The sequence below is a fragment of the Culex pipiens genome, chromosome 2 (genome assembly GCF_016801865.2).
Source record: "Culex pipiens pallens isolate TS chromosome 2, TS_CPP_V2, whole genome shotgun sequence".
Lineage (NCBI taxonomy): Eukaryota > Metazoa > Arthropoda > Insecta > Diptera > Culicidae > Culex > Culex pipiens.
Window position 1 is genome coordinate 133,354,158 of NC_068938.1, and position 21,361 is coordinate 133,375,518.

Below are 21,361 nucleotides of genomic sequence, written 5' to 3' on the forward strand. Positions count from 1 at the left end.
TTCGCAGAAGAAAATTCGCAGCGAAATTATTTTTTCGCGATTATTCAGGGATGGGATATTCGCAAGTAAAAAAGATTTTTATGCGATTATTTCATCCCTGTTGCCTATGTAAAAAAATATACAAGAAAATAGAAACTCATCACTTAAACAGTGTTTATTTGTAGTGACTCAGTAAATTGTAAATATCGCAAAAATTTCCGTTCCCTAAAAAAATCAATACTTTTAATTTTTTTTAATCAAGAATAACATTTCAAAAGGGCCAAACAATCAATATTACGCCCTTTTGTTAGTCTCGATTAAAACAATTTCAAAATATTGTTTCTGAACAGATCGTAAAATTTCACAAACATGCAACATGTTTGAACATTGGAAATCGGACCATTAGTTGCTGAGTTATCGACATTAGAAAATGGTAGGTTGTTTGGTGAGACGCAGAAAACTTCAATTTTCTTTTTTCTTTTTCTAAAGCCGCTGTATATCAGCAACCAGAATTTCAATCTTCAAAGTCTCTTAGACAATTTTATAGACAATTTCCTGAAACTTTCAAAAAAATATTTATTTTTAAAAATCGAAAAACTGCAAATATTTCGCTAAAATCAAACTTTCGGTGGCTATATCATGAAAACGGAGCCCTTTATCTAAAAATCTGTAAAGTACTTTTCGGTTTTTTGCATTTTTTTTTTGGATTTGTTTTCGTATGAAGTTTAGAAATCACTATTTTTTCAAAAATTCACAACTCGGCGGCAGATTTTTTGACCATGTTTCTCTATGGCTCAAAAGTTACGGGTTTTAGTCCCCTAAAACATATTAAAAAATCTCGAAAATCAAAAATTACTTAATTGGGGAAATCGACTTTCTGTAAAAAAAAATAATTAAAAAATCTGCTAATTTTTTGTGTGCCTTTTTTTCTCAATAGTCCTCAACAATACCTACAACTTTACCTTGGTGTCTTCGGTTTGATTAGAAAATTCACTCAAAAATTACAGCTGTTTGAATATTTAATATTAACACGTAGCCTTATGTATGGGACAAACTTCAAATGCATTTTTCTCAGCTTGCTGTTTTTGCGTATGGGACATTTATGTGAACATGGGCAGTATTATAGTACTTAAAAATTCCAGTTGATGCAATCGAAATTGAACACTTTTATCTTTTTCCATATATCCGTAAACCACGCTAATATTTTTTTATTCAAAACTTATTTTTATTAGGTCCTTTTAGGTGCTGTGACCAGGTTGGGACCGAGGATCAGTAAAACAATATATAATAACAAAAAAAAACTCCTTAAATTCCATACTTGGAGATCATGTAACTGACGAGGGTTACTTGGTCCAAGCGGGTCTTACAGGTCTTGAACCTGCCGATGTACTCGGAGAAAATGCCCCACAGCTCAGCCGAACTGTAGAGCACCTCCCCGGCTTCCTCCTTCGTGGCTCCACCGTCTCGAGAGCCACTGCTTCCTTGGCTTTTTCCTGCGGGGCGAGGGCGATCCTTCGATTTTCCGTCCGGAACTGCGCCCGGCACCAGAGGGAACTCCGCCGGCGTAAACGCCGGAACTGCTGGACTCTGTTTCTCCGCCTTCCTTGCCGGCGGTTTCGGTTTCGACGCCTGCTGGCGCCTCCGGATGAAGTCCGCACGCTTGGGGCAGCTGCGGTCCGTGGCTTCGTGGGCTCCAGAGCAGTTGGCACACCGCTTCGGCTCGGCTTCTTGGACTTTGCACTCGTCCGTCTTGTGGGGACCCCCACAGTTGTTGCACCTCCCCTTGAGGTGGCAGTTTCTGGTCCCATGGCCCAGCTGCAAACAGTTCCTGCACTGGGTCACGTTCGGCCGCTTGTTCCGGTAGGCCTCCCACCGGATGATAGTTCTTGCCACAACCTTCATTGCAGATCGCTTTTTCAGATTGGTGTATCCCTTGGGGAAGACCACAATGTACGGAGTTTCGTCCACGATGGACTTTTCCTTCCGCTTGATGATATGCACCTCCAGCGCGTCCAGCTTGAGATCCCTCTTCAGCAGGTACTTGACCTCGTCCGGTTTTAGTTCATCAGGTAAACCACGAAGAACTACCCGATGATTTCGTTCGCTCCGCCGTTCGTGGGTGTAGAATTCCACTTTCTTCTTCTTGAGGAGCTCTTGCAACTTGTCAAAATCTTTGACAGAGAAGCAGGTCACCTTGGTTCCAAATCGGGTTAGTTTGTAAATCGGGTTGAAACCAAATTTACAACTTTCCACTTTCGCCACGAGCTTGTAAAAATCCGTGGTTTTCTTCACCACCAAAGGTACAGTGAGTCAAATATTTGTCCGTACCCCCCCGTACGGGAAATGTTTGTGATATAAAAGTACATAAAATTCGACTAAAGTGCCATGTTTTATACATCAATCGACGCGGCAGAATGTCCTCTTTAAGACACTGTCATTGGATTTGCAAAAAACTTTTTCTTGAAAAATACAAAAATTGTTTACTGAAAAAAGTAAAAAAAAAGAGGTCAAATAATTGTCCGTACCCCTAGTAAAAGTACAAAATCTGATCGATTTAAGTGAATTCATTTATGAAATGTTGTTTCAGTGTCAAATACTAGTACCTTTAGCCAGTTTGTGACAACTTTGAACTTCTGATAAGTTTGTTTAGTTAATTTATATTAAAAATTGGATTAAATTTAGTTTTTTAAAGTAAAACTTGTCAAAACATTAGTTTATAAACAACTATTTTTATAAAATTGCTATTTTGTGTTGTAAGAGTCTCTATTGAACAAGTTTCAACAATATTTGTTCAAAATATACATTGATTTCATCTTTTTTATTGACATTTTTCGACCAAAAATACTGTTTCGGAACAATACCGTTAAACAATCCGGATTGTCCCGGAACCGGTTCAACCCCTCGGAGGGAAATTTTGTGGTGATCAGATAGAGGACAAAAAAACCCACCTCTTGCAATTTGAAGCATCCAATTTCGTCCACTACAGCCCGATTACGATTCCCTAGTCTGAAATTTGAAATTTTCAAATTCCCCAAGCAAAACATTCTGACCCAGAACGGTACAGAAATTCTCAGCACGGAAAGTGAAAATTTCAAATTTCAGACTAGGGACTCGTAATCGGGCTGTAGTGGACGAAATTGGATGCTTCAAATTGCAAGAGGTGGGTTTTTTTGTCCTCTATCTGATCACCACAAAATTTCCCTCCGAGGGGTTGAACCGGTTCCGGGACAATCCGGATTGTTTAACGGTATTGTTCCGAAACAGTATTTTTGGTCGAAAAATGTCAATAAAAAAGATGAAAACAATGTATATTTTGAACAAATATTGTTGAAACTTGTTCAATAGAGACTCTTACAACACAAAATAGCAATTTTATAAAAATAGTTGTTTATAAACTAATGTTTTGATAAGTTTTACTTTAAAAAACTAAATTTAATCCAATTTTTAATATAAATTAACTAAACAAACTTATCAGAAGTTCAAAGTTGTCACAAACTGGCTAAAGGTACTAGTATTTGACACTGAAACAACATTTCATAAATGAATTCACTTAAATCGATCAGATTTTGTACTTTTACTAGGGGGTACGGACAATTATTTGACCTCTTTTTTTAACTTTTTTCAGTAAACAATTTTTGTATTTTTCAAGAAAAATTTTTTTGCAAATCCAATGACAATGTCTTAAAGAGGACATTTTGCCGCGTCGATTGATGTATAAAACATAGCACTTTAGTCGAATTTTATGTACTTTTATATCACAAACATTTCCCGTACGGGGGGGTACGGACAAATATTTGACTCACTGTAATTGGGTCCTAAAATGAAGCTTAGATTGCTGATATTATTGTTTACAGCGATAAAACTTATTTTTCTGAGTACAATGACCCTTTGTACGACCACAAAGAGTTTAAAATGGATTTTTAAATCAATTTTGAAAAATTAATCTCGCGGTCCTTCTTGACAGAAAAGCTCCTACTTGACAGCTCGTTCCAAGGGGACCATAGTTAATCCATCGAAAAAATGTTGTCTTGTCAAAAAAAAAATTTGCATTAAAATGAAAAAAAGTGATCAGAAATGGTTTTTAATCGTGTTTTTTAACGTTGTACATAAAAATTGACATAGGGCTTTAGTACCCAATTGCTTTTGTTTACCTGCCGACTGGCCGGGTGGTGAAACCGTCGGGGCGTCTCCTCCTCCTGATGTTGTTGTTTTCGTTTTCCGCTAGCGGGCTGAACTTGTTGTTATTGAGCACATTCTGCTCCACTTTTCCTTCTCCGACGACTGCTCAGGGGTCTTTTTCCGCTTCCGATTTCCCGGGATGAGTTGGAAATCATCCGTCTCGGAGGTCTCTTCCACCTCCATCCGTCAAACAACTCGAGGCACGATGCCTTTAGCGCGCACGTCACACACGTCTACTCTCTCGGAACTGTCAGAGTCAAGTGAACCACGCTAATAATTACTCAAGAAACCAAACATCAACAATGCAAAAGGGCATAACTCAATATTGTGCTCATTAAGAGCTAATCTGAATTCGGTTAAGCTCACTTTGGTCTCAAATAGTAACACCAAACCTCAAAGGGTTTGTATTTAAGGTTTTTTCAGAAGCATTTTTTTTGCTAAGTGATTGTTGGTGTTTTGTCTCACCCCCTCGGTGGGCGACAAAAGCCTTGAAAAAACTCCTTACGAGTGACAGTACAACATAATCCCACCAATAATTTTGGGAAATAAAAACACCGTACTTGAACATTTTACTATCGATTTTTCCATAAAAGAACAACAAAGCTTTGTTTCTTGAAACAAAACATATTTTGACTTGGTCTGTTTGACTGGACGTGAATATTTCAAATCAAATCATCTCATGATCAAAGTCATGAAGATTACCAAAAAAGATTTTAAATTGTTCCACTCCAAAAAGCACAAGCTCATAGCCGACTTGAAGCTTCAAGCAGCCAGCTAAAATCACCAATAAATCCTACCCATTTTCCGCCTTCGAGTGCAAAATTATCGCCCGTACTCATTAGCATATCGGCGGAAAATTGATGTCATCGGTGTGCTGTATTTTTTCACCCACATCGCAAGCTTATTAGCATGTTGATCGACGTGTGATTTGCTGCTAATGTCACTCATGGTGTTGAATTCTCACACCGCGAGAATTTGCAAAATAAAGCTACCTTATGCTATGAATTTACTCAATCAAACGAGGTCTTGATTGAATGGGTTTTTAATTTGGTTACCTGTAGAAATTCGCTTGAATTCTTGATTGGTAACAATTTAAATCCATTGTGACTGCTGGAAGTGTTTCAAAACAATTTAATCCAAGAACGGTCGTGAGCTAATTCGATTATGAGTCAGAATGTCGTGACTCCGATTGTTGATTAAGCAAATCTTCAACCAAATCTGTCTGCTCGCATTCGCCATGCATCCCACGGTTCATTCATGGATTAATAAGTTGAATACGTTTTCAGCCGCCACATTATGTTTATGATTTGCAGATCTGCTGGTGTATGCAATCATTTCATATAGTATACATAAACCTTAAATAAACTGAGCTTAAGGTAATTGACTTATTTCCGGTCAACACTTCACAAAGCAATTTTGCAAGCGATTTATGATGTCTGGGAAAGATGAGATGAACTTACAACATAAAGACTAAACTTCAACAAATTGAAAATCTACACCTTAACAGAGTTACAAGCCCGTACCATAAATCAACCCGAAGCGCGCATGTATTAAAGCGCGGATCGAATCACGCCGAGAGCAACATTATGTTGAGCCGTTCGGGAGCCCCCCTCTCGAGAGCTGGTCCTGACTTGATGCAGTTCGAAGAACCATATCAGTCAGTCGATTGGACGGCTCAGTTCTTGCTTCGTTCGTGCCCAAGCCGTGCAGTTAATGTTGCTTGGGATGCTTACGGGATGTTGGGGATGTCGGAATGGGGTGTACAGAAAAATTTTATTTCATTTGGCAATAAATTTCCCAAAACGTCGGAAATTGAAACAATACATTGTTTACACTGCTATATGACTGAATCCCGATAAACCACAACCCAAAATTGTCGAGTAACAGTCGAGAGCATAATTACTGATTAATTTGGAGTTTAATTCACTCATTTCTAAAATTGTTCTCAAACTTTAGTTTAGATAAAGTTCGGTTTCATGACATTTTCAGTAATTGAATAGACTGCCCCTGATCGCATAAATGTCCCATATGCATTTTCATCGATTTCGAGTTATTGATGCAGTTTGGTTCAAAATCGTATGCTCTTTCAAAAGAGCCTATAACATCTAGTACTTTGTTCTAGAAATCAGGAGAAAATCCAGTTTTTTCGCGAAAATTTAACACGTAGCCTTATGTATGGGACAAACTTTAAATGCGTTTTTCTCAGCTTGCTGTTTTTGCATATTAGACATTTATGCGAACATGGGAGCGGCCGTGGCTGATTGGTTACGGTGTTCGCTTTGTAAGCGAATGGTTCTGGGTTCGATTCCCATCTGCTCCCAACGAGAAAGTTAAGAACACATAAATTTGAAATGATGAATATGAACGAAAAATCAAAGTCGCTCGAGGCGGGGTTCGATCCTCCGTCATTTGGATTGGTAAGCAAAAATGCTAACCACTATGCCATGACGACTTGGTGAGGGTGGACTGGAATTAGGAATACTGTTACAGAGAGCGAGTTGTGGCGCTTATAACCACGGCAAATAGTGTCCAGGGCATTCGTGGAAATACAATGTCCCATCCCAGAGGGTCCCGGAGTACCAAACCTTCTTAGCATGGTGCTCCTAACGAATACAAACAAAATCTCGGAGCGTATGGTGGTGTGTCCTCACGCTTCTTCCTCCCCTGTCGATTCAGAATTGTGTTGTTGTTCGAACACTCAGTGCTCAAACTCAACCCAATTACGAGTCGTCTCTGCGATACGGCTTTACGCAGTAGGCCTGGCCGCTTTAACGCTTGTGATGTTTCAATGCATTCTAATGCAATGGCGCACTACAAATGTTAATAAATGACAAGAAGAGTGCTAGGCGTCATCTAACCTAAGGCATTCTCCAGGATCCCTTCGAAAGATTGGCTGCGCTAGGGTCTGATAAGATTAGATTAGATGGGTCATTTATGCGAACGTGGGCAGTAGAGATGTATAAAAACGTGTATGTGTTGCTTCTTTGAGTTGAATTTCATTCAATGGAAATATTTTATGACGTTCTAGTTTCCCTTCCTTAAAACAAAATAATTCCAATATAAACAATATACAATATAAATGAGATTGTATTCTTAATATCTCATTAGACATAGGGAACATCCTGTATTTCCATCGGGAATGTAATAAATTATTTATTTTTCAGACAATTTTGATTTTAAGAAAGCATTTTTAAAAACTTTTTTTGTTAGATATTTACGAACTTTGGGATATGACTTGTTTATGTTGATTTGTCTATATTTTGAAAATTTAATTTTTTTCATGGAATGTATTCTCGACTAACATTCTTAATATTCCAACATACATTATGAGAGCAATATGGATTTTTTTGCAACGGTCTTATTGCATAATATAGGAAATTGAAAGTTGTTTTAAATAGATTTTCACCAATTGTTTATGCTGAGATTGTAGCCAATCTAACCGTGCGTTTAAGGTGATTTAAAAGGGTTTTCAAACACTTTTTCGTGAAGCCTTCAAATTTATATTGAAATTGTAAATTATATTTTCTTTTAAATTTTTGTTATTGACTAACATTCTCTATGTTCAAATTTGTTTCCTTTGTATTCTATGCATAAACGAATTCCATGTTTTGCAATGTCAAAACTAATTGATATATTGTATGTAAATCAAGCGAAACCGATAAAGTTACTGAAAATATGAATAAGTGACCTCTCAAGGCTTTCTGTCTCTCTAGTTTACGTTATTGAATTTTCTGAAAATCTAAACAATTCATTTGTAGAATCTAAAACCATATCAAACCCCAGCTTACCCTAAATCACCAGCAAAACGTGCTCACCGCGCTTCCATATCTGAAGAGCAACTTTAAACTTGATAGCTGTGTGTATCCCATATTATTTATGTTTCGTCTCCACTGTGCTCTGCAGCCCCACACCTGCATCCCCCAATCGCGGGTAGGGAACAAACTCGGAGATCTCACCCTGCAGCAGGTCGCACCGCACCGAGTTCGCCCAACTCAGCCCAACTTGGTTAACGCGCGCGCGACATCATGATGAATTCGCTCAGCTCGACTTCTTCACGAGAATCGTACACCCGACCCAACTCTCGGGGTATTTCGGGCCGGTTAGTGCCGTGTAGACCTTCGCTAGGTTACGATCGGCAGCGAGCGATTTGGAGGAGTTCGTGGTTGCGCGCGGATAAAACGGTGTAATTTTCGTCGTCCCCTAAAGCCGCGGCCGTGAGAAATTGAAGAGTTGCGCCCGGCGGAACCTTTGGTGAGAACTGAGCCGGTCGAAGATTCGTCTCGCGAATTTCACCGGCGTGGAAAGTAGAAGAAATTGGCCAGAGCGTGGAGTGATACAATCGTAATTCGGGAGACACACAAGTCGTCCGAAAGCGAGGGTTGGGTCAACTGACCCCGAGGTTGGTGGGAAATCCAACACTCCCTCGACGCCGTACCCCGGAAGATGCTGTGCGAAATGTGGTGTGTGCGATAGCTGAGGCATTGTTTTGTCTGTACAGTTTGGAGTTGAACATCTCTTTCCGGTTTTTGGAATCTTGACGCGTACGCGAAGTTTTGTGCGGCGGCGTAACCCAACTCTGTGGTGCCTGAACAAATGAGTGCGCAGGGAGTGTTGTTTATTCGCATGAATGTGTGGCAATTATGAACAAAAAGGGTTGGTGTACGATTTTGCAGTCTCCCCCATACCACCCTTTTAGAGTGTAACTACTCCCATTGATTGCATTGTGAATACGACTCGGGTGGCGTGTGTAGAAAACGAAAACTCGCGTGACAACATTTCATATCAGAGTCAGCGCGAGCTTTAAAAGGTGTTTTAATACGTGGACCCTCCCCGGAGCATCACCCTTCCCTTTCTGATGATCAAAGAGGTAGGTCCACCAAACGAGCGAGTGAATAGGTTACTGCCCGTTAGTTCTTTTGTTGTTGTTGTTGTTTAGGATCGCAGGAATTAGAACGACTAACATGTTCTATTGAGGTAGATATCCTACTGTGAAAAATGGATTTAAGGTCTCTCTGACCGAGTTGCAAGCAAGTTGTTATAGGTATAAGAAATGGTTTGAATCCAGACCGCAAAATTAAGTGGAAATTTGATTCTCCGAAAAAAAGTGGAGCTTTGGTGTCTTTGGAAGAGTTGTTGCAAATGAAATGTGGCAACTTTTGGCCTTTTTTAAAAATGTGGATTGTTCACGATTATGGTTTTTCAGAAAATCTACCTTAGGGTGGTCCCATAAGTTTTTCCCTTGAAAATTAGACTTTTTCAAATGAAGATATCTCGTGTTTAAAGAAAAACACTCCTGAGATTTTTGCAGCGTTTATAAAGCTGGATCTCCTCTTTCAAATGCAACCGCTTAAAATTTGGCTTGCGCCTTTTCGAGATATTTAAGTTTTAAATTTGCATCTTTTTTACCTTAAAATCGCTGTAACTTTTGACCCTTAAGTCCAAATTACCTTGTCAAAAAATAAAAATGTTTGGTTTTTAGAGCTCTAAAAGTGCCCCGAATACCACTTTTCTCTAAAACTTAACCCTGAATTGCCACGTTAGAAATTTGATTTTTGAAGGGTTGCTCAGAAGCTTTCTATAAATTTGGCCGTAGAAGGCGTAGATTACGAGACAAAATTTTGGTGTCTGCGACAAAGTTGCTTGGATTGGCAAGTTCAACAATTTTTTAGAAGACAAAAAAATCCCAAAAATATTCCTGAAAAGTTAGATGTTCAAAATCACCCTAATAGTGAACCACCCTAATTTCCAATCAAACCAAAAGTTGCCCCATTCCATACGCAACAACTCTTCTCAAGACACCAAAACTTCATCATTTTACGGAAAATCCATTTTCCACTTAATTTTGCGATCTGCACCACTGTGCAATGTCACCCCCAATGAATGTATCGCAGAAGTGATTTGATTTCCATTTTGTAACCATTTGCATTCATGGCGAAAGTTTTCAGAAATGTTGCTGTGTTTTTTGTTATTTCTCAATTTGTCTAGGCGGTGTTGTCAAGTCATCAAAGGTTGCTTCAAATACCTATTAACCCTCTACTGCCCATTTTTTTTCGATTTTTGCCTTTCTTACAAAAGAAAGGTTTAAGGTTTGCTTCTGGAAAAACGCTTTTTTCAGAAATCTAAAAAAATTCGTGCACGGCGAGGATTCGTCCCAGGAAAAAATCCTATTACTAAATTGAAGGTTTAGATGCGCTCTTTCGATTGAATTTTGGCCCGAAACCCGGAACTCAAAGTCTGAATTTTGAGAGCTCTTTTTCTGAAATACATGGCCGATGTCTGTATCCGCTCTTAAAAATTTGTGTCTTCCATCACTGGAAAACCGCTCGTGAAACCCACAATTTTTAAAAGCCAGATCTGTAGCCGTGGGGTCGGAGACGAACATTTTATTTTTCGATTCACAATTTTCGACCAGTAAATGTGGTCAAAGCCATTTTTAGAGGTATTTTTTGGACTATTTTACAGATAACACTATCAAATTTAAAGAATTCAGTTTCAAACAAAAAGCCATTCGAAAACATGCGCCATAAACTGTTTGGGCCCAAAATTTGAAGCTTTTCCAAAATGTATTTCCAGAGATATAGCGATTTTAGTGTTTTTCGTCTTATTTTTACCCTATTTTTTCCTATTAAATTTTTGGATTTATACAAAATCATATACTGAACATCAAATTCGAAGTCCCGGCTCGTTCTCGCTCGAAAGCTCGACAAGTCGTCAAGTCGAAGCTTCAACGCCAGCGCTTTTACGCTTGCGCGTGAAAGTGTTCTTTCTGGCTTCTCATAATTGATCGACAAAGTGCAATTGCGATACATATTTTTTTAAGTTAATCATAGACTAACATTATAGACTGAGTACCCTTTATTTTTTTTCTAATAATGTCAATCCAATATGTTTTTCTTAATTAAATTTAAATGTCTTGCGACAAATAATGTACTTCTGAAATTAAAAAAAATGGCATTTGAGGTTAACCCTTAAAAGATTCGAAGCTTTAGGTAAAATTCTCACTTTATGGTATCATTATGTTTTTGAAAAAATAATTGCACCAAAATATATCTCGGAGTTTCATCATTTTGTAAGAAAGGCTCTATTTCACCTCTGGTGATATTAAATCGGGTTTTTTTATTTTTCCCTTGTTGAAATGACCTCCTAATTTTGAGAAACTTTTGTTCTACGATAAACTTTACTTCTCTTGTGTTATATTTATCTTGTTTCTATTTTAATATTTTAATTTGCATTTATCTTGTTTAGTTTATGTTTATTTCTGATAGTAGGGTATATGTCCCTATTTTGGGCCTACTAAGCCGAGCGCACTTTTTATTTGATGTATTCTCAAAGGCTGCTATTGGCAGCCTTGCTTTTATTACATGAATAAGTTGTTTTTTTAATGCTAATGCTCTTACTTAATCACATTTTTGACGAAAATACTTTATATTTCTGTATAAGCCCGAGAAACTGAAACATTTTTTGTCCCTATTTTGGGGATATTGCTTCTAGCATACGACCTTCTTTGTACATATTTTCGGCCTACCTTCTGATTGGTTGAAATCTCGAAGCACGTGGCGAACTTTTTTGACGTACGGTTCAGCCCCAGCTCGTACAGTACAGCCGCACAAATTCGGTCGACAAACATGCTCAATCATTGTGATGTTTTAAGCCACAAATCAACATTAGAATGATTGATTTCACTTGCATTACGTGCATAATTAGCTTGGACATGATTTATATCATTCTTTACGAGTTTTAAACATAATTAAACATTTGTTGCGTAGCCAAACAACAAGCCCGTAATATGCAAGAAAGACTGTAACTTGTGAAAAGCGCACACACACTGTCACAATTTGTAGAAGTGTCAAATGGACTGAATATAGAGCCATTCTCTCCGAAATGGACGAAGTTATTAATCAGTTATTTTATTGATTTGGTGGCAGTTTGGTGATTGTTTTTTCAACGGGATTGTGCAACCCACCAAAAAAACATATTGCCGGTGGTTGGAGATTCGGGGGACGGCTCTCATTCGTGTGCTGAGCGATGAAAGCCGGGCGCTGAGTGTCAACAAGCGGTAAGCAAAAGTGGTGAAAATTTTCGCCCTAACGTGAAGACTTCCATCGTTGTCATGACTTTTCGTTCAAAGATATAAATTTTGCGTCGCTTTCAATATTTTGATAAAATTCCTTCAACAAGTTGTTTAGAATAGTGCCCTACCCATGCTGATTCCTTTTGGTAACGATTATCCCATTCCTTGTAATGTTATGGAAATCGTCATTAATCAATGATTGCCAATTAGGATGTCAATGATTGTACCACAATATAATATAAATTTTGAAACACAATTGGCAACAACTAGCACATGCTGATTCATTTTGGTGCAGAAAATCGTTAAATTGAATTTAATACAGAATATTTTATAGTGATGATCAATTTTCTTCGACGATGATCAACGGCTTCACCCTAATGGGCAATTAGGTTTTACAGCGTGACGTCACGAGCGCACACGCACACACATTTTTACCGAGACACACGTGCAAAAAATGTAAACAGTGCAGCCAAGCTGTCAAATTTCTAACCTAAAAATCGAGTCGGCTTAAAACCTAATTAGCGATTTGCCAAGATAAAAGTGAAGAGTGCTATTTTTATTGCTTTATTTCTATTTTAGAAGGAAAAAGTAAATTATTCTTGCCCACCAAAATAAAGATAATGACTGCACGTATCATTATCAAGTGGCAGATTCCTGCCAGATTTGATGAAATGCTTAATTTCGTTGAATTATGTTTGGTAGACCCAAAATAGGTACTAGGCCCAAAATAGGGACAAATACCCTATTTTGCTTACTCTACAACCTCCACCCTGTTTACGTTAACTTTTTCATATCTTGTTTTTTTCATGTTTTTACAGTCAATTTTTTTAAATTTTTGCGTGTTTTTCACATTTTCTACTATGGAACGATGCCATTATTATTATAATTGTAAAAAAAATGCTTAGAGACATAATCTGGTCCACTACAAAAATTACTGCATACTTATTTTCGCACAATATAGGGGAAATGTTAGTAAGAAACACAGCCAAAGCTGACTCCAGAAAAATATTTTTTTAAAAACATTGCCAAAGTTGAGTTGGAGAGGGTTTATTCACAATCGTTTATATCGCCCAGTAATCATCAAAGGAGAAATTTTGGTTTGATTCGCTTTTCGTCGGATAAAGTTCATGACACTTTATTGCAAAATGAGGGGATGTTATTTTATGTCAGATTTGAACATGTAGTCTTTTATTTTGAGAGGTTAACAGGACTTTATGAACGGTGCCTGACAGCTAAAAAAAATTATGCTGGTTTGATTCTACATTTTTTAACCGTTGATAATCAAATTTGTTAACTAACCGAAAGATTTGTGTGGGAATTCAATGTCCTTTTTCAGTAATGTTTAAGTAATACAGTTTGCTCTGAAAAAAACTAAAAATTTCAAAGCAGCAATAATTTAAACAAAAAAAAAGTCAAACTAAGTTTAGGTGATTTGCCCTACTTTTCACCCAACCCCAAATTAGGTTAACGAGCAACCAGATAATGGAAGGCACATTTTTCCTATCGATTTCCCATCGGTAATCTCCCCGGTAAGCTGTTTGTTCCAACCGAAGCCTAAAGGCTTATCTAGTTTGACATACTTTTCTTCAACATCAGCAACATATCTAGAAGGAGAAGTGGGGTGTGCAACTGAATGAATTTTTTACTCGAACACTACACCATTACATGTGCGGTTCCAATTCACGTGATCGGTAGCCATTAGTGGCATGAGTTCTTGTATGCAAAGGTAATTGCAGTTTTCTGCTGGAATAAAATTGTAGCACTAGAAAGAGGCGGGCCCGATGAAAGTCTGTCTGGCGGGGGCACCCCCAGATAACAGTTTAGTAAGACAAGCTAGTTCGATCCAACTTCTTTCTCCTCGAACAGTAGCCCTTTAGGCTCGTCTGCGATATTGAAATGAGGGTACCTTTTACATTGCAATTAAAAATTATACCTTGTAGATCTATCGGCGCGCAGATCTTCAGTCGGAGCCGCGCGCTAAACGGCTCAAGATGTATTGTTTAATGGGCCCAATTAAGTGAATGCTACTTATCTCTATGGAGCAAAACGTGTTCAACAACATCCAAGAAGAGAGCATCTCATGATTCGTTTCGAAGCGCCTTTTCATGGCCGCGACCACCCGAACTTCGTTTAATAGAAGAATAGTTAATCTCAATCAAATTTTCCCTCCACCACCAGCATAGCATTGGCTGGCTCACTTTACAGAGTTGATGCTACTGTGTGTGTGCGAGAGAAAGTGTACTTTAAATTGAATAGAATTAATAAATGAACGGAACGACTCTGCTCTTAAATGTTGCATTGGAACTTTAGAAGACAGCTTTTATGTTTGGCAGAACAAAAGAATCTTTGTGTCTTCGAAGTGGGACTGTTTTTTTTTTTTGTAAATTAAAATCAAAAATAAATGTTAACAAAATAAGCAAGCTTTTTCAATAAATTTCAGAGTCAAATTTTCAAATAATTCAAAAAATAAAATAAAGAAAGTTTTCAAACACTGCTAGGTAACTTCTCCTCAAGATTTCAGTGCTATTCTGCGATGCTTCATTGAGTTTCATGACACCAACCGGCTTCAGCTGCGTTGTGTTGTTGTGTTGACCATGCATCAGCTGCTACTGGTCCCCCTCTTTCTGCCTTCAATATGTTCAGATCACGACCGAAGATGCGATATTGAATCTTCAGAGCTTAACCACACACATAGCTTGCCGACTTCCGCTCCCAGAACTAACCCTCAACGACCTACCTCAAAAGTATCATATTACTAGGCCATTCTCACATTAATAAGACTATTTTATCAAAAAATTACACGTTTCTATTGACAGTGGTCCATTTACATTGTTTTGCTTAATAGTACCTAACGATTTGACGTATAGATGATTAAAAAAAAAAACAAATAAATTTGTTACCTATAGGAAAGTTTGAAGATTGGATCTCCGGTTTCGTAAGCCGAAGTTCTTGAGTATTGCTTAACAGCATCAACAAATTAAGCTAAAAATAGATAGTAGAGGGTTAAGCTCCACACAGTCTGTATAGGGACGTGGCGTTACATCGTGCTGCCACCTGGTTTTTTTAAGCGCAAGAGTGGAAAAGTGCTGAGTCATCGTCTAAAAATAGACGGCGTCCTATCTCACCCAGCAAAATGAAGTCGATAAAGTAGTAGGTTTCGATGAGAAAAAGTGGAAAACGTGGTCTAAAAATAGCGACGCCATCCCCCTATTGTCATGCTGATGATGACACATGATACTTTTGGGGGTGCGGGAACTTCACAAATTCTCTGCTGGTGCGCAGGAAAGGAATGAATTTTGAAGAAATTAGCACTCTGAGAACTTTGAGTGTTAACACAGTGACTCAGCGATTTGTGAAGATTTTGGCTTACTAATTGACATTCTTGTTTGTTTGTTATTTTTTAGGACTTCTTTCCTTTACAACCTTGACACATTGACAAAGATTTAATAAAACGTGAATTTATGATAAACAACAGTCAAAGTCAAAGTGCGCCAAAATGACCTTGTTCGATTTTAAAAGCTGAGATAAAACTGTCACCCGACTATTATATCGGTTGCCAAAACCGTTTTCCAGCAATGTTACCGAGTTAATTTTGTGTGGCCGAATGACAACCTGTTAAAACCTCAAATCGGATTACTGTCACTGGTTGAATTTCAAAACCAACACAGATTTCGAGGCAAACCAAGCGGCGCGAAAACTTCAAAACCCAAATCCTTTCTTATTCCAGCTTCCTCTAAATGAGCCCAGATCAAATGCGTTAATCTAAATGCGAGTCAGTGATCTCGTCACTTTTTTTGTGGAGTATCATATTATGGGTAGTGCTGGTGGTTAGAACTGGATCTCGTCACCAGTCCTCCTCGAATGCGCTAAAAATACCATTTTCAATTCTTATGAATGATGCCATTTGGGGACCACGTTTTGTCGTCGTCGTTGTTTGTTTGTGGCTGGGTAATTTGAGAAAGGGAATAACAAAAATGGATGGCACCAAAAAACGGGATAAACACTGAATCACATGGGGTTTTTGTAAACATTTATTCAAAAAAACTCACAAACAATCATTGAAATCTTGAATTTTGTTTGAAAATGTCCTATAAGCAAAGAAAATTTAATTGCTTATAAAATCTTTGCAAAAACAACTCTGGATAATCATTTTAAACAACCTTCCAATAATAATTTAAATTTATAAAAAAAATAACAATTTAATATGACCAAATATTTCTAGCATTACAAAACATATTAAGAGTTTGTTTTTATAATTTCCCGGGATTTTCCAAATTATTTCTACTCTAATCTAATTAAGACAAGCTCAGCTAGTCCAAAAAATGCATCCTGAAAATACAGGTTGTTAGATTGTGCCCCAAGTATTTTGTTGTCGATAATAATGCGGCCAGGCCTACTGCGTTGCATTAACCACAAAAAGGAATCTGTTAACGGATCACATTTCACAGAATCTACAGGGGAGAACAGATGCGTGGACATACCGTACAAAATGCTCCGGTTTCCAGGATTTTTTAAATTTGGCAATCAAGATTTTTGTACTCGTTTAGCGTTTCTCAAGCTTTTCCATCCGAAACCTAACATGATTATAACTAATTATAGCTCATTATAAAACAACCATCCCAATTGACGTCGTGCGTCCCGAATCATCCCAAATTCCGGTACAAACATGCGCAAAACAACAGTTCTGAAATTTCCCCCAATTTTAATCTGTCTACTGAACAATTCTCTGAGATTTCGATCATTCGATTTTTTTTTTTTGTATTTTTTAATCCTACTGAAACTTTTTTGGTGCCTAAAGAAGTCATTTTGCATCATTAGTTCGTTCATATAATTTTCCATACAAATTTGGCAGGTGTCCATACAAAAATGAAACGTGAAAACTCAAAAATCTGTTTCCTTTGAAGGAATTTTTTGATCGATTTGGTGTCTTCGGCAAAGTTGTAGGTATGGATATGGACTACACTGAAAAAAATGATTAAGGGTAAAAAAATTGGTGATTTTTAATTTCACTTTTTGTTACTAAAACTTGATTTGCAAAACAACATTATTTCAATTTTTTTCTGATATGTTTTAGAGGACATCAAATACCAACTTTTCGAAAATTTCCAGAATGCGTAAAAAATCTTTGACCGAGTTATGATTTGTTGAATCAATACAGGTTTTTTTCAAAAAATCGAAATATTGGTCGCAAAAATTTGTCAACTTCATTTTTCGATGTAAAATCAAATTTGCAATCAAAAAGTACTTGAGTGAAATTTTGATAAAGTGAACCTTTTGCAAGTTATAACCATTTTTAGGTAACCTTTTTCAAAATAGTCGCCGTTATTCATTTTTTAAAATTAGTGCCCATGTTTGCCCAATTTTGAAAAAATATTTTTGAATATCTGAGAAAACTCTCTATATTTTGTTTTTTGAATTTTGTTGATACGACCCTAAGTTGCTTAGATATTGCCATGCAAAGGTTTAAAAACAGGAAAATTTATGTTGGCTTAGAGACTCACCCAAACAACCCACCATTTTCTAATGGGTCTCGTGGCGCAGGGGTAGCGGCTTCGGCTGCCGATCCCGATGATGCTATGAGACGCGGGTTCGATTCCCGCCTTATCCACTGAGCTTCTATCGGATGGTGAAGTAAAACGTCGGTCCCGGTTTCTCCTGTCTCGTCAGAGGCGCTGGAGCAGAAATCCCACGTTAGAGGAAGGCCATGCCCCGGGGGGCGTAGTGCCAATAGTTTCGTTTTCATCTCAGCAACTATAAATCCGATTTACAATGTTAAAACATGAAACATTCGTGAAATTTTCCGCTCTTTTCGAAAACAATGATTTCGAAAATGTAAAATCAAGACTAACATTTCAAAAGAGCCAAACATTCAATATTACGCCCCAAATTTGCATGGAAAACTATATGAACGAACTAATGATGCAAAATGGCTTCTTTGGGCATACCGAAGGCACCAAAAAAGTTTCAGCCGGATTAAAAAATACAAAAATTAAAATTAAAGAAAAAAGACCGATTCCGTAGAGAACTGCTCTAGTTCCACCGTCCAGCCGGGCGAGCGTCAAGTTGATTTTTATGAACATCCGCATTTAGTGTCACCATTTGCTTTCACACCATTTATTTCATCAGGGGTTGAGTTCATTCATAAAGTCGGTTGGCATGCAACATTGCTGGAATCAAATCCGAAAGTGACCCTTTCAGCTCAATATCTGCTGGGGTCACTGCGTCTTCTAAGACAAGATATCTCTTCCTTGAGAAATTTGAAAGCAAATCGGTTCCAGGGGTCAACCATAGGGTACACCTCAAACGACCATAAATTTCCCCCGAAATCTGTCGCTGGATCTATCTCGGATAAATAATTCCAAGTCGTCTCTTTTATGACCTGTCGAAGTGAGGAGAGGAGGTGTGTCGTTTTGTGGCTTTTACTGGGGACAGAAATTTATTTATAAACTTTATGATTTTCTCGCACGACTTTATGACTTAATGCATCGCCGGACGTCGCGGAGATGATGCACCCGCCGCACAACGACTGCTATTTCTCATGCAGATAAACGGTCCGAAGTGCTGCTGGGAATCGTGGCTTCGAGCATGAGGTGTTGGGCAATTTAACTAAAAACGAAACAATACCACTAAAGAGGCAATAGATTATTCCAGCATCAAAGAGGCCTGTTGAGGCTTGCAGTCACGAAACGAAACATTTTTATCGATATTTATAAGTGCAAGCATGCTTGGATGCGCTCTTTTTTTGTGTCTTTTGTCTTGGGAAATCTCTTGTTTTTATAGACTGTGAGAATTAAGATGCAACTATGCAAAGTTGTGCGCTTTGCCAAGATAAGTGGCGCAAAATTGTTCTGATTCCATTGTTGTTTTTTTCTGCTCGTTGAAATTAATATACGAACAGATCATTAGTAAAGGCATCTTATCTGCAACTATTTTTTCCCACTCATCTTTGCAGATAACAACCTGAACGAGAAGCAAAACTACGCCGACCAGGAGAAGGAAGACCCCGTCTACGAGCAGCAACAGCAGCAGTACCGACCGCCGGATCCGTTCCTCGAGATTCCGGACCCGCCGGAGCACCTGGAGCTGCAGCCATGCCCAATTTGCGCGCGCAACTTTGTGCCAACCTCACTGGTCAAACACATCGCCATCTGTGAGCGGATGCAGTCCAAGAAGCGCAAACCGTTCGACTCGTCCCGCCAGCGGCGCGAAGGAACCGAGCTGGCCTCGTACCTGCCGAAGAACTTTGGCCTGCCCCAGAACCACCCGCAGGCCCGCGTTTCGCCACCGAAAACGGTAAGCAACATGTTTCTCAAGCTCGAGAACCGAACCGATTTGTACCCTGGGTCTGGTCAACAAGCAAGCAACAAATCAAACAAGGCTTACGTAACTCAGAAGTTGATTTGCCTTCCGTTGATGCTAATTGATATCGGTTGGTGTTGTTGTTGGCGAGTCTCGGTCTCGGTGGTACTCAACCGTGATCGTCTCAAAATACAGTCGTTCTACGCTGGCAATGGGACTGTCACCGTTGGACATTCATTGGAAGTGTGAAACTCACAAAGGTGTACAGATTCCGAAGTTTCACATGCTCTACATAGATTGCATGTGCTAGGTGTGACAAAGGGATTAGTACGAGAGAACCGGGGTCGAATTTCATGTTCAATACCAAATTGGTAAATAGCATGATATCATATTGAATCGAGAACCTCGTTGAACTTGTCGCAAGATTTTGTTAACCAATAAGGTCGAGTTTTGAAAAATCACAGAAAATCCATAATTTTTTGACTTTTGACTAGGTTGTCGACCAGCTACAAATTTTTACGTTCTATATCATTTTTAAAAAAAGAACATCAGCCCATGAAATCCGCTTTAATTCGCAGCACTCTTTTCTTAGCGATGTCAACAAACTTGGAATTGCTGAATCAGCTCATTAATATAAATGATAACATAGGGGAAATATACACATTTTAAGCCTTATAAGCGGTCGTGTTTGAATGGTGCTGGATAATCTGGAGTTTTTTTCTTAAAAATTACTAAAACCAAGCACACCAACAAGTAGAGCAACTTTTGGTGAACATTTCTGTTTATTTTCACTTTTACTAAAAGTTATTCTATTCCGTTTACAAGCATTTAAAAAAAATATTTCCCAAATGTATTTTAATCATACGAGAATGCATTGGGCCACGCCCATTTTTCTATTTTCAGCTTAGTGCTTTTTTCTTCCAGCGCTCTGTTGGGGTCTGTTTACTGCCGTTCTACGCATAATTGTCCCATGTTCAAAAAAGTGCAACTGAGAAAAACGCAATTGAAATTTTTCGACCGATTTCTGTGTTTCTACGCATAATTGTCCCATGGGTTCCTATTCGCCCTATGTGTCCCTAATCGCCCCAGTTAGCAGTTTATCACCCTTATTTGTGATCCTCTTGCTATACAACAGGTAAACAAGGCATAATGCTTCGTTAAACTAATGATTCTATGAGAGAAAATACTTGATGGGACAATTATGCGTAGAAGTTCAACGATGGGACAAACAGACTTGGTGTTGTTTTTGATGAGTTTCCGAACAAAGTACCAGATTTTATGTGTTTTTCTTAAAGTACACATCAGACTAAACTTAAAAATGGCATAAAGTAAAAATCGTCAAAAACTGACATGGGAGTCCAGAGGCGCCGACTAGTCCAAAATGTTGGGGGGGCACGGTTGTTTTCCGAAATCGTTAGGTGAGAGTGGCGATTTGATGTTTAAGTTTATTGTATATCACGAATTTTACCAATATGAATATTACGATGTGATACGAGTTTTTTTCATTCGGAATCCATTTTTTTTTTTGAAAAAGATTATTTATTAAAAAGTGATTGAGAATGTTTATTGGGGGAATTTTTTATATGTTTGGAAGGCGAATTCGTTCTAATTGGCATATTCTCACTTATTTTCCAGAAGTAACAGTCAATAATAAAAATGATCAGGTATTTAAAATTCAACAACACTAATATTCTAAAAATGAAAACAAAAGTAAAAAGCAAAAATTTAGAACTTTAGAAATTGGAAAATACACATTAAAAAAACAACATGTTTTCAAATCTGCAATTTAGAAAAAAAATAACAGAAAAAAAATAAATATTCCAAAATTTAAAA

At 38.0% G+C, this 21,361-nt stretch overlaps 1 protein-coding gene across 10 annotated transcripts in view; it reads left to right on the forward strand.

The window, feature by feature from the left end:
* LOC120425311 (uncharacterized) overlaps positions 1–21,361 on the forward strand; it is a 109,335-nt gene that overhangs the window by 67,146 nt on the left and 20,828 nt on the right. For 9 of the 10 annotated variants that reach the window (XM_052707244.1, XM_052707245.1, XM_052707246.1 and 6 more), the window contains one exon: positions 19,182–19,522. In XM_052707244.1, the coding sequence (XP_052563204.1) occupies positions 19,182–19,522 (341 nt within the window). Of the gene's footprint in view, positions 1–8,287; positions 9,026–19,181; positions 19,523–21,361 lie in introns of those variants that run through there. The other variant, XM_052707248.1, reaches the window with a different exon arrangement.